Raw genomic sequence first — 14,351 nt, 5'->3', positions numbered from 1 at the left:
AACATTCAAACAATCACGTGGATTTGTGTTTCCAGTCGTGTCCCGACTAAATAAAGGCTGATGTTATTCACAGCATGCAGCGCCACCCAAAGCTAATGTTGTTAGCCCGTGTTAGCATACTGCTAATCCTGGCTCCGTTCAGAAAAAGCACTGACCACACGGATTAAAATTCAAATGATGAGCGAACAGGTGTTTCATAATAACCGTAACATTATTAAAAGCACGTTTAGAAGGAAGGTTATTTAAAATGGGTCTCAATCAGTCTGCTACATGCACACAGTGCATAGGTAACAACATAGACGACTATTTGCATGCCCTGTGGGTCTGTCCACCTGTCCAATCATTCTGGCGTAAGGTTTGTGAGGATTTATCAATCTGGTTTAATCATAAGATTCCTGCTTGCCCCAAATTCTGCTTATTAGGTGACCTGAATAACATCAACATGGAATCTAACAAGGCTTATATGGTTCTCACCGCTGTATGTATAGCAAAGAAAACTATCCTCCTAAACTGGAAATCTCTCAGGGCGGCCGGGCTTATGGGTGTCCTGTCGGCTGCGGGAGGGGTCGGGCATGCGGCGCTGGGGGTCGGCCGGCTGGGGGGGGGGTTGCTGCTTGGCGGCGGGGATAGGGAGGGTAACCAGATGATTGTGAGTATGTGTGTGTGAGTGCATGGGTAGGACCGACCTGGGGGCTGGCTCGCTGGGACCCTCTGGGGCTTTCCCTCCCCATCACAGAGAGGGGAGGGCACTGAGAGGGTTGGGGAGGGGGGGTCAGATGTTATGGCGGGGGGGGTGGTAGTGCGTAGGGTTTTAGGGGGGTGGCTGTGGGTGCGTGGCGATCCCTGGGTTGCTAAGGTCGCGGGCCTGGGCTGGCTTGCGGGGACGGGGCGCCGGTCGGGTGGTGGCCGGCTCTTGGGTTCCGGGGGCCCTGGCTTCGTCCCTGGCCTTTGTCTCGGTGTCCGGCGCCCGGTGGCCCCCATGGCTGCCGCCTGGTACGGCTAAGCGCTCCTGTCTTGTGGCCTGGGGGCCGGACACTGGGTTCGCTTGTGCCTCTGGGCATTGGGGGGGCCCCTGTAGGGGGGCCCTCTCTGTGCCTGGCTGGTGGGGTGGGCGGTCCCCTCCTCCTCCCCTCCCGGGCTGCCTTGGTCCGGATGCTGGGGGGGCTTCTGGCCTGGGGGGCTCTCCTCCCCTCTCCTGGTCTGGCTGGTCTGGCTGGGTAGGATCTGGCTCCCTTTATGAACACACGGTTCACGTCGGCAGCATGCATGTATCTCCACCCCCACGTGCACGTGCACACTCCACACTGCTCCCTGTCTGCTTCATCCCTCCTCCTTACCTACAGTGTATTGATGGACAGTTTTTTTTTCTCGCTCATCTTAGTGTCAGATTTTCACCTTTGATGTAACATTCGTCTTTCCAGCAGATCTGGTATAATTGTTACAGCTTAAATTAATAACTTAGTCAAATCAGTGCTTGTATCCCCCACCTTTTCACCTTTCTTCCTTTTACTCTCTTCCACCCTCCCCTCACATTCTTCCCCTCTCCCTCCCCACACACACTAAATGTAACAAATAAATAAAAAATAATACGACAAAAAGGGGTTTATACAAATCTACACTCTAGTTTCTTGAAGCTATATAACCTCTTTTTGTGATAGTAAAACCTGTCCAACACAAAAAGCCTTCAGCTCTAATCTGTTTGCTCAGCTGTTGGACAGAACAAGTTAAAAAAAAAAAAAAAAAAAAAAAAAAAAAAGCACGTTTAGAAGATCGTCTCGTATTTTACCGAGCTGACATGTCAATATATATAGCCGCTCGGCGCTGTTTAACATGGTTTTGTATTGAATTGTTACATTCAATAAAGTTTGAAAAAAAAAGCCGCTCGGCGGAATTTATATACTTCCCGTTTTCAAACCCTACTGCGCATGTGCGAATGATTTATTCCGACGGAAAGTGTGACCTTCGTGAACGTTTTTATATTCTGAAAACATTTTTCTGGGCCCATGTACACGGTTGGATTCTAATCCGACCATTGATCCCATCAAGATATTTTGTACATGTAACCGCGGCTTATGGTGTTGACTCGCAACGTGGCGGGGGCGTGGCATCACGATGGTGGTCTCTCCATCGGGATGTCAGTCACCCATCACGATGGACGATGATATCGTCCATCGGCACAACCCTAGTGGAGGGGTGACAAGTGGAGCCCTGCACAGGACTATTGTCTTCATCCCGCCTGCACCCGCAAAACTCTGAGGATTTATTCCCGCACAGTAACAGAGATGCATTGATTTTGTGTCGTCTCCCGTCCTGCAGGAAAAATCCACGTATTTGTAATGATATTATTACAGAGATTCATGCCCCTCCAGCCTCATCTTTTCATGCATTCCTCTTTTGTGTAATGTGTAATTATTAAATCTATTTTCACTAATATGTTGTTCACTGAAGGTCACACGTTCCCAGATGTTCTTAGGGAAAGTGGGTTCTCCTCGGCTCAGGGAGGTTCTGATAGAGTGATGTTTAGCTTTTCTGGTTCTGATGGTTTTGGAGGAGGTTCTGCCTTCGCTTTGGATTTACGGAGAGTTTTACGGTCAGCCTGCAGCTCTGAAACGGTGAAAGAGAAGAAAACTCTTCTTCATGTTTGCTCTTTCCACCTTTTTTCATGTCTCTCCATTCAGCAGCAGCTCACTGACGCATAGACTTGATGACTTTTGAGTGACAGCTCAGAGGGATGGGATTCTGCTTCTTGCTGTAAAATGTGACAGTCTTTAATGATCCTCCCGTGTGTGCGTGAGTCCGCACGCAGACACACAGCCTGAGGCGCTGAACCAGCTGGTAAAGATGCAGGTCAAAGTCATTTGAATTTATGGAGGAAAAAATAACATTGTAATGGTTCAACAGAGCTGAAAATCTATGAATTCATTTTTTCCTGACGGAAAAATACTTTTTTTAGCTTCACCTCTGATGACCGTTTTTTTTGCTCTCATATTTTAAGCGGGGGAAAAACTCTCAGCTCCAGAGGATATAAACAGGTGAACAGCTAGAGAGTCGTGGGAGGGGCTTTGGCTTCAAACTCTGTCAGAGATGGAAATACGGCGTCAGATTCAGACACAGCTTTCACTGTGAGAGTTAAAGCAGAGACTCTCTGGGATGATTTAATGAACTCAAACATGGAAACATAATTACTAAGTAGAACTCTTCAAAATAATAAACCTGAACTCTCCACATTCTCCGTGTTCACCATGCATTGATACACACATGGCTCCATGCAATGATCAGACCATAACTTTAGCTGGTAGCTCCGCCCACACGCGACCGTGGTATCAGGCTTTAAAGAACACAATTTCTAAGAGGCGGGGTGGGGCATTGCACACCCCCAACAACAGGTTTGATGACAGTGGCCATTAGGCGTCTCTGCCTGGTGCGTTCACTGAGCTTCAGTACTTAAGACTCCAACAGCATTAACCTCTCTCAGCTGTTTATTTTCCTCCAAAATACTTTTTAACTTGTCTGACAGTTCATGTCATCCCTCACTTTGCTCCTTTTCTTCTGCTTCAAATTGGAAGCGTGCTATCTTTGATTTTAATCTGCTAGACTCCAGTGATAACCTTTTTACAGCATTTTTTCTTCTTCTAGCTTTTCTGTGAGAGACTCATTTTCAGTTTCAAGATGCTTTTTTTCTGAACGTAACTCCTTGATATTTTCACTGTGTCGGTCTGCGTGTTTGGTTTTGTTGGGGGATTGTCTCTCCTTTTTCAGCTGCTTATTGAATCGTCAAGGATCAAATATTCCCAGTTAGGTACAGTATGTAAAGAATTATTCCTTTCTGTTGACCGCTGGCCAAGAACATTTGGACGAATGTATGGTCTCAAATTCCATTCATCAAGATTGCTGTTTTTCCCAAAATCTTCTTTTTCACAAAGGAGTCTCTTCCACTTCCTGTCCAAGTTTTTCTCTGTAATATGTGGTGCATTTTCTGGGATTAAACATCTCAACACCTGAGGGCATCTTTGTTTGAAGATGTCAACCCTTTCTTTTTCAGTTGGCTTAGTTGACATATGTGCTTATTGAAGATCTGCCTTGGAGCTCTGACAGTTTGCTCTGACTTGAGTGCTGCTAAGATTCCCTCTGATAGATCTACATGCAGCCCTGATGAAGCCAGCTGAAAAAAGACTAAAATTCCTTCAAAAATGGCTCAAATCAAGAAAAAAAAACTTTCAACAGTTTTCTTATATTTGCGATTTCTTCTTTAAATATTACCTTAAAATCTTTGAGAAGATGAAGCCACTACCACACCTGGCAGGGAGAAGTTTAAAGAGTCTTGTTGATTCTTGAGTCCAGACAAAACATGCCACTCACAGAAAAGTGTCACTAAGATTAAAAGTAGGGCTGAAACGATTCCTCGAGTTACTCGATTACAAAAATTCCTCGAGGCAAAAACTCTGCCTCGAAGCCTTGTTAAATTCCTATGACGCGCACTATACGAGCGGCGCAGGGATTTGATTGTGTCACACGGACCTTTTGAGTTTAGTTGGCGCGATGGCGGAGAATAGATCTATAAATAAACGACAGAAATTGTCTAAAGAGTGGGATCATTACACTAGGGATGGGTACCGTGCCCCGGTATTGAACCATCCCCGGGGCCACATTCTTCAAGACCGCAGTATCGTTAAGATCTGACCTGAACGGTTCTGCTATCGGTACTGGAGAAGTTACTTTTTGTTTTTCGTTTTTGTTTGTGTCCCACAAAATATAAACGTTATCTGCCATATTTAACTCACCAAGCCAGTCAATTTTCCGTTAATTAATGATGATAATAATTTCGGTATTCTCGTTGAAGGGGAGAGGAGAGCTCTGTTTGTCTATTTGTGTGCACGAGGGGCGGGGCTGTTATTCCGACAACACGCGCCACACACACACACAAGAGAAGGCAGCGCACACACAGTCATGGGTGATCTCGTAGGGGACACCTCTTATGATTCCAGACCCGCGACAAACTATCAGCTGCTTCCTAATACTTAATAATAATTAATGACTAATGATAGGGGTTTCTGAACCCCTGATGAAAACAAACAACACGGACCCGATTACGTCGCCCGGATTGGCGTCACCGGGGCCCCGCTCTGGAGCCAGGGCCGGGGCTCGCACCCACGGACCCCGGTCGGGCACAGCCCGAAGGAGCGACGTGGGACCACTCTCCCATGGGCCAACCACTCGTAGGAGACCTTAAAAGGGGCCGGTGCAATGTGGTTTGGGTGGCAGTCGAGGGCAGGTGCCTCGGCGGCCCAAACCCCGATCATGGAACCTGGCTTTTGGGACATGGAATGTCACCTCTCTGGGAGGGAAGGAGCCTGAGCTGGTGCAAGAGGTTGAGAGATACCGTCTAGATATAGTCTGGCTCACCTCCACACATAGCCTGGGCTCTGAAACTCAGTCCTTAGAGAGGGGTTGGACTCTCTACCACTCTGGAGTTGCCCAAGGTGAGAGGCGGCGGGCTGGCGTGGGCTTACTCGTGAGCCCCCAGCTCAGCTGCCAAGTGTTGGAGTTCACCCCGGTGGACGAGAGGGTCATGTCCCTCCGCCTCCGGGTGGGGTACAGGTCTCTAACTGTGGTTTCGGCTTACGGGCCAAACAGCAGTTCGGAGTACCAGGCCTTCTTGGTGTCTCTCGAAGGGGTACTGGAAAGTGCCCCAACGGGGGACTCCATTGTCTTCCTGGGGGACTTCAATGCCAAACGTGGGCAATGACAGTGGCACCTGGAGGGGTGTGATTGGTAGGAACGCCCCCCCTGATCTGAACCTGAGTGGTGTTTTGTTATTGGACTTCTGTGCTCGTCATAGTTTGTCCATAACGAACACCATGTTCGAGCACAAGGGTGTCCATCAATACACCTGGCATCAGGACACCCTAGGCAGGAGGTCAATGATCGACTTTGTAGTTGTTTCAGGCGACCTTCGGCCCTGTGTCTTGGACACTCGGGTGAAGAGAGGGGCGGAGCTGTCCACCGATCACTACCTGGTGGTGAGTTGGATTCGCTGGCGGGGAAGGAGGCCGGAAAGACTTGGAAGACCCAAACGTACTGCGAGGGTCTGCTGGGAACGTCTGGCTGAGCCCTCCGTCAGGGAAGTCTTTAACTCCCACATCCGGGAGAACTTCAAACAGGTACCGAGGGAGGTTGGGGACATTGAGTCCGAGTGGACCATGTTTTCCACCTCCATTGTCTCTGCTGCTGCTCGGAGCTGTGGTCGCAAGGTCTCTGGTGCCTGTCGCGGCGGTAACCCCCGAACCCGGTGGTGGACACCGGAAGTAAGGGATGCCGTCAAGCTGAAGAAGGAGTCCTACCAGGCCTGGCTGGCCTGCGGGACTCCAGAGGCAGCTGACAGGTACCGGCAGTCCAAGCGAGCTGCGGCCCGGACTGTTGCGGAGGCGAAAACTCGGTCCTGGGAGGAGTTCGGTGAGGCCATGGAGAAGGACTATCGGTTGGCCTCGAAGAAATTCTGGCAAACCATCCGACGACTCAGGAGGGGAAAGCAGTTCTCCACAGGCACCGTTTTCAGTGCAGGTGGGGAGCTGTTGACTTCGACTGGGGACATTGTCGGGCGGTGGAAGGAGTACTTCGAGGATCTCCTCAATCCCACTGACATGCCTTCTTTTGAAGAAGCGGAGAATGAGGACTTTGGGGTGGGGCTGTCCATTACCCGGGCTGAAGTCACTGAGGTAGTCAACGAGCTCCTCGGTGGCAAGGCCCCGGGGGTGGATGAAGTCCGCCCTGAGCACCTCAAGTCTCTGGATGCTGTGGGAGTGTCTTGGCTGACACGGCTCTGCAGCATCGCGTGTCGGTCGGGAACCGTACCACTGGACTGGCAGACAGGGGTGGTGGTTCCCCTCTTTAAGAAGGGGGGCCGGAGGGTGTGTTCCAACCATAGGGGAATTACACTCCTCAGCCTCCCTGGGAAAGTCTATGCCAGGGTACTGGAGAGGGGAGTCCGTCCGATAGTCGAACCTGGGATTCAGGAACAACAGTGCGGTTTCCGTCCTGGTCGTGGAACAATGGACCAGCTCTACACCCTATCTAGGGTGCTGGAGGGTTTGTGGGAGTTCGCTCATCCAGTCCATATGTGTTTTGTGTGAATTTGGAGAAGGCGTTCGACCGCGTCCCCCATCCTGTGGGGGGTGCTCTGGGAGTATGGGGTCCGGGGAGCCTTACTGAGGGCTGTCCGGTCTCTGTATGACCGGAGTAGGAGCTTGGTCCGCATAGCCGGCAGTAAGTCAGACCTGTTCCCGGTCCACGTTGGACTCCGGCAGGGCTGCCCTTTATCACCGGTTCTGTTCATAGTTTTTATGGACAGAATTTCTAGGCGCAGCCAGGGGCCGGAAGGGATCTGGTTTGGGGACCACAGGATTTCCTCTCTGCTTTTTGCAGATGATGTTGTCCTGTTGGCTTCATCGAACCGGGACCTCCAGCGTGCATTGGGGCGGTTTGCGGCCGAGTGTGAAGCGGCTGGGATGAGGGTCAGCACCGCTAAATCTGAGGCCATGGTCCTTGACCGGAGAAAGGTAGTTTGCCATCTCTCGGTGGGTGGAGTGTCTTTGCCCCAGGTGGAGGAGTTTAAATACCTTGGGGTCTTGTTCACGAGTGAGGGAAGATCGGAGCGTGAGATTGACAGGCGGATCGGAGCGGCGTCCGTAGTTATGCGGTCGCTCTATCGGTCCGTCATGGTGAAGAGAGAGCTGAGCAGAAAAGCAAAGCTCTCAATTTACCGGTCGATCTACGTGCCAGTACTCACCTATGGTCATGAGCTATGGGTCATGACCGAAAGAACGAGGTCCTGAATACAAGCGGCTGAAATGAACTTCCTCCGCAGGGTGGCTGGGCGCTCCTTTAGAGAGGGTGAGAAGCTCGGTCACCCGCGAAGAGCTCTGAGTAGAACCGCTTCTACTCCAAATCTAAAGGAGCCAGTTGAGGTGGCTCGGGCATCTAGTCCGGATGCCTCCTGGACGCCTCACTGGAGAGGTGTTCCGGGCATGTCCCACTGGGCGGAGGCCCCGGGGAAGACCCAGGACACGCTGGAGAGACTACGTCTCTCGGCTGGCCTGGGAACGTCTCGGGGTCCCCCCAGAGGAGCTGGAGGAAGTGGCTGGGGTGAGGGAAGTCTGGGCATCTCTGCTCAGTCTGCTGACCCGCGACCCGGTCCCGGATAAGCGGAGGAAGATGGATGGATGGATGGATGGATGGATGGACTAATGATAGTTGTTATCCGTAACATTAATAGAATTTATTGGGTTTACTGGATTTAAAGAAAAATAAATAAATAGAAAGGAGTCTGCATCAAAGTGAATTTGTTTCCATCATCTCACTCATCTTAACTTAACTCTGGTGTTTGACAGACAGAAAAGTCTATTCAAGGTTGTGGAAAATGGACAAAAGATCAAAGGAAACATCACACTCATAAATAATAAAAATAATTAGATCAAATAATTAAATGAATATCCTTTCTGGAACATTCTCATGTATAAAGTAAAATGTTTTGTTAAAAAAACTATTGTTGCATAATGAGGAAATAAAACACTTCATCTTCTTAATTTGTTATTTTTTTATTTATTTTTCGTCCTCAAAAAGTATTGATAAGAGTACCGTTAAAATACCGGATCGATAAGCAGTATCGATAAGAGTAGTAGTACCGTTAAAACCTTAACGATACCCATCCCTTTTGGAGCCAAACCTTTGGACTTGGAAATAAATACCTCTGTTGAGAAATAAAAGCCAAATGCTTGTTCATTTTACAGCCACATGATTTTTGTTATGCATTATGCCCTGTGGTTAGGGGTCAAAAAGAATACTACCAACATATTCCCTGCGTGTCGTAAAAGGCGACTAAAAGGGACGGAGCGAGAGGACTGGGAATCCTCTCCTTTTGTAACTAGATTCCTAAATATGGACAGGGCAGAGTTGGGAAGGGGAGGTTACCTCCCCAAACCCTTAAGATTGGGTCCTTGAATGTGCGGGGGTGTAGTACGGATGGAAGCAAAAGAGATCTGATTGGAAGGATGTTTGGAAGGAGGGGAATGAGCGTGTTAGCACTGAGTGAGACAAAGATGAAAGGGAAGGGTGAGTGTGTGTTTGGAAGTGTGAGTGGGAGAATGTCTGGTGTAGATAGCGGGAGAGCAAGAGAAGGTGTGGCTTTGCTAGTGAGCTGTGAGGTGAGACGATGTGTGGTTGAATGGAAGGAGGTTTCACCGGGACTGATGTGGGTGAAAGTGAAATTTCTGAAGGAGTTGTGGGCGTTCGTGAGTGCATATGGTCCTGGCAGTGAGAAGAATGAAGAGGAGAGAGTGACCTTCTGGAATGACTTGGATGAGTGCTTGCAAGGATTTGGAGCAAATGTGAATGTAGTGCTGATGGGAGATCTGAATGCTAGAGTGGGTGATGAGAAAATTGAGGGTGTTGTGGGCGGGCATGGTGTTCCTGGAAAGAATGATAATGGTGAGAGACTGATAGGAATGTGCACTGAAAGAGAGATGGTGATTGGGAATACATGGTTCAGAAAGAAGGAGATCCATAAGTATACGTGGGTGGGGCAGAGTGGTGGAAGAGTGATTGATAAAGCACTGATGGATTATGTGGTGGTTTCAAAGGTTGCATGTAGTAGATTGCTGGATGTAAGTGTGAGGAGGGGAGAGAGTGGAGGTATGACTGATCACTATTTGGTGGAAGGAAGGTTGCGTGTGGGTATGCCATGGTCATCGAGAAAGAGTGGGGATGCAAGAGAAGTTCTGAGAGTGAGTGTTTTGAAGAACACAGAGAAAATGTGTGAGTATCAGAAGGAATTAGGTGGCAAGTGGAATATGGTGAAGGAGCAAATGGTTGTTAGAGTGGAGGAAGAATGGCAACAGTTCAAGAGTGCAGTGGTTGGATGTGCAGAGGAAGTGTGTGGTGTGAGACGTGTTGGGGGTGGTCTAAGAAAGGGAAGTGAATGGTGGTGAGAGGATGTAAGGTTGGCTGTAGCTGAGAAGAGATGTGCGTACGAAGTATGGCTGCAGAGAAAGGACAGGGAGTCATATGAGTGTTATAAGGAGAAGAAATGGGATGCTAATAGAGCTGTGCGTGAGGCAAGAGTGGCTGCGGACGAAAGGTGGGGCAGACAGTTGACTGATAATTTTCGAGAGAACAAGAAAATGTTTTTGAAGGAGGTGAAAAGGGTGCAAAAGGGAGTGTCGGGGAGGGAGGAGAAAGTGAAAACAGAGGATGGAAGGATGCTGAATGAGGGAAATGCAGTATGAAAAAGATGGGCGGAGTATTTTGAGTGGCTGTTGAATGCGGAGGACGATCGGGTGCTGTGATTGGGATGGATGGAAGGGAAAGTAGACTCAATATGTTGGGAGAGTTGAATGAAGCATTGATCACGGGAGAGGAAGTTGAGCAAGCTGTGGGAAAGTTGAAAGTAGTAAAGGCGGCACGTGTGGATGGGTGTGCTGTGGAATGCCTGAAGTGTGGTGGAGCGATCGTGATCCAGTGGTTAGTGAGATTGTTGAATGTGTGTTTTGCAAACTTTCAGGTGCCGCTTGATTGGATGAGTGCATGTGTGGTTCCCCTGTACAAGGGTAAGGGTGATAAGTACGAATGTGGTAGTTTTAGGGGTATTAGTCTGTTGAGTGTTGTAGGCAAAGTGTATGGGAGAGTGCTGATTAATAGGATAGTGGAGGGGACTGAGTGTATGATTGGTGAAGAGCAGTGTGGTTTCAGGAGGGGTAGAGGGTGTGTGGATCAGGTGTCTGTTGTGAGACAGGTGTGTGAAAAGTTTTTGGCTAAGGGGAGGGAGGTGTTTTGGGCATTCATAGATTTAGAGAAGGCGCATGATAGGATTGATAGAGAGGCGTTGTGGGTTGTGTTGAGTATGTATGGTATTGATGGTAGATTGTTGGAAGGTGTGAAGAGTTTTTATAGAAACAGTACAGCGTGTGTTAGAGTGGGAAATAGCATGAGTGAGTGGTTTCCTGTGAGGGTTGGTCTGCGTCAGGGATGTGTGATGTCTCCGTGGTTGTTTAACGTGTATATGGATGGTGTGGTAGAGGTCTGGTCTTGGGATGAAGCGGCAAGAGGAAACCAGCGTTGGCTGAGGCCCTGCTGTGGAGGTGCCGACACTGGAGTGTGCAGCTGACCCTGGTGCAGTGTGGTGTGCCTTAGACCAGGCCTTAGACCAGGGGTGGGCAATTCCAGGCCTCGAGGGCCGGTGTGTCTGCATGATTTCAAGATAGCCTTTCCCTACTCATGGCTGATTACCTGGTTCAGGTGTGTCCAGCCAATAATCTTGCCCTACTCATGACTAATTACCTGGTTCAGGTGTGTCCAGCCAATTAGAACATGCCAGAGCAGGGTATGCTGGAAAACATGCAGGAATGCGGCCCTCAGTGCCCACCTCTGCCTTAGACCAGTCTCACACACACACCAACGCACACGCACACACTGAAGGAGGAGGGTTTGGGGAAGAGAAGGAGGGAGTTAAAATTGTGTGCCCTGTCTAGGCTACCCCACCTTGGTGGGACACAGCCTGGGTATATATATATATAGATAGATAGATAGATAGATAGATAGATAGATAGATAGATAGATAGATAGATAGATAGATAGATAGATAGATAGATAGATAGATTATTTGTTTTGGTTGTTCAAAAACACACACAAATCGTTTTATCCGATTAATCGATTAAGTGCTGGATTAATCGATTACAAAAAGAATCGATAGCTGCAGCCCTAATTAAAAGTAATCGGTTAGATCTGAAGTAACTGGGAATAATGGCATTGTGTTGTTGCATAAATAATTAATTTGTGGGTGTATTTTTGCTTTGATACATAACTTTTTAAAAACCATGGTGGAATCAGAACATGGGATTTTGTTAAAAAATGTCATTACATTCTGCCTGTACTTTCACACGGTTAAATTAAATAGCACAAAAATTGTAAATAGCAAACATTTTTATCTACATCAACAGGTAACCCTTAATAAAAAAAATGTGTTTTTCTAGGTATTTTCTTCCAACTCTCTAAAATCAGTGATCAGTTTAACTTTGCTCTCGTAGTACAGTTTTACTGTACAAGTGAGAAAAATAATAATGTGCCTCTTTTAGCAAATGATTGCTCATTGTCGATTATTAACATAATTCTTCTAGATGTTTCTATAGAGAATTGAGTCTGTAAAATCAAATTCCGGGGGTTTCCTCAATGTTTAGGGTGGGCTTTGGGAGATTTTAATCACCTTGTAAGTTTCATGAAGCTGGGAGATCGACCCAAAATCAGAAAAAAAGCTGCGGTTGGATCACAAAAATGTCTAGTAAATACACTTTACTTTTCTGAATGAAAGTCTAAGTAGACGCTATTTCAAAATGCACCGCGATGCATATATTAACTACATAAACTTTTCAATGCGGAAACCAAGTTTTTCAATGGCAGACTGAACATGCGCGAACGGTATGCGCAGTGACACGCATTGCGGTCCCTACTGTTATTCTCTTTTATGGTAAAAACCACAAGAAACAATTTTGCACACAACCTATAGTTTGGCAGACATTGTGTGCCAAAATCTACGATTTAATAATTCACGGTTTTTAGGAAAATGAATTTTTTTAGACTGATTTCCATTAAATTTCACACACATTCCAATAATTTCAGTCTTCAAACACCTCAGGAGTTTTGTCGAACTTTGACCTCAGGAAGAAGCTGCCATCTTTGATTTTTAAAAACAGCACCTTTAGTATCAGATACTTACAAGAACTTGTCGTTGGGATTTTTATTGATTGTCTCGTAACTTTTCAGGCATCAATGGCAAGCTACTGTTGTAAACTACTAAGTTGTAGATTTTGAACATGTGGTGAGCTCGCAAAAGGGGCACACTCATATTACTCCTTTATTTTTCAAAGTTTTTCTAAGTTAGTTTATGATGCTGATAGCTATGCTAGCACTTGTAGCCACATTAGCATAACTAGCATAGTCAGCATAGTTAGTATCTTAATCAATGAGTGCTTCTGAGTTAGTTGAGAAGGAGGGGTTAAATGTGCGTAGTGGCTGCTCAGGAAGTGGGGTTTGGTCAAAGGTGGGTGCTAAGAGTAGGGCTGTGACGATAACCGCATCACCGCGGTGATGACCTCATCACCGCGGTGATGACCGCATCACCGCACTTTTTTTACGCACTTTTTTTTTTTTTTTTTTACGTTTTGCATATGGTGCGTGTTTGGAACTATAATAAACACATTCATCTTTGCTGATAATTTCCTTTTTCTGCTAGTGTTCAGACTTTTTCTTTCCTTCAGACTGTTGTCTCCTTATCTCCCACCGCGCGTGCTCTCAGTGTCTGCCTTCGCGCTGCACGTGGCATGCGGCTCCGTTTACACAAACAGGCGCGCGCTTTAAGAAGCACACATCCTTATTCTACAACAGAAGTTTCCGTCTCGTGAGGAAATACGACAAATTTACTGCTTTCTAATTATTAATTTCCATTGTATTCATTTCCATTACAAGCTGCATGCGTTCCTAAGTGCGCGACACGGCCGCCCACCGGAGGATTTTGTGTTGGGGGGGTGTTACTGTCCTCCTTCAATCCGTAACACCAAACATGAACGCGTTAGATTTCCATGAAAATCACTACATGTTTTGTTTGGGAACTATTTTTTGCAGCGTAACGTTACGTGTCTGTATAAACAAAAGCGGAGCCTCCTGCCCCGCGTTCTTCATGGGTGTCAGGCTTCATGGCAACCGGAGAGGTGACAAAGTGTCTGCAGTCTGTTTATTACTGGGCAATAAATAATATTCTGAGAAGATGTCTGAACCAGAGAGCACAGGTGAAACTTGCGTGCAGCTCCAGAGCGGTCCGCTGCAGAAGAATCAACACGCACCCCCAACACACGTGTGCACACCTTCCTACTATAACTACACAAGACGCTCCGCGCTCACACACACAGTCAATCTACAACACCTATAGTTAGTTCACAAGTTAGATTTGTAGTTGTTAGTTGTTGTCATTTGTTGTCATTGTTAACAAAGAATAATACGTTGTAACTGTATTTATTTATTTCCAATGCGGCCGCCGGGGGATTTTGTGTGTTTTTTTTTTTGGGGGGGGGGGGGGGGGGGTGCGGTTAACCGCGACACCGCGTCCCCTGGTGGTTCATCACCGCGGTGATGAAAAATTCGACACCGTCACAGCTCTAGCTAAGAGTGGCGGTGGTGTCTAGACTCAGGCGGCGAGGACGACAGTGGGGCATAGATGCATGTAGTGAGGGCTGGTGGAGCATAGAGGTGGGCGGTGAGGGCAGGTAGAGCGGGCAATACAACGCCACTCACGACTTTAATTTGCAATT

General features: G+C 47.5%; 3 protein-coding genes across 6 annotated transcripts in view; 2 read left to right on the top strand and 1 right to left on the bottom strand.

Annotated features, from left to right (window-relative positions):
- Positions 1 to 14,351, bottom strand: part of LOC144988956 (NACHT, LRR and PYD domains-containing protein 12-like) — a 254,086-nt gene that overhangs the window by 136,854 nt on the left and 102,881 nt on the right. The gene's annotated exons all lie outside the window — the stretch shown is intronic.
- Positions 1 to 14,351, top strand: part of LOC144989327 (uncharacterized) — a 63,098-nt gene that overhangs the window by 4,490 nt on the left and 44,257 nt on the right. The window lies entirely within an intron of this gene.
- LOC144989191 (uncharacterized) lies at positions 793 to 14,087 on the top strand. Its single transcript, XM_078941371.1, has 2 exons — positions 793 to 11,289; positions 11,341 to 14,087. The coding sequence occupies exon 1, from the start codon at positions 5,727 to 5,729 to the stop codon at positions 7,128 to 7,130; it is 1,404 nt and encodes a 467-aa protein (XP_078797497.1). The 5' UTR covers positions 793 to 5,726; the 3' UTR covers positions 7,131 to 11,289; positions 11,341 to 14,087.

The sequence above is a fragment of the Oryzias latipes genome, chromosome 2, assembly GCF_053564925.1.
Source record: "Oryzias latipes strain Hd-rR chromosome 2, Olatipes_Hd-rR_3.1".
Taxonomy (NCBI): domain Eukaryota; kingdom Metazoa; phylum Chordata; class Actinopteri; order Beloniformes; family Adrianichthyidae; genus Oryzias; species Oryzias latipes.
This window is presented reverse-complemented; position numbering and strand designations above follow the sequence as displayed.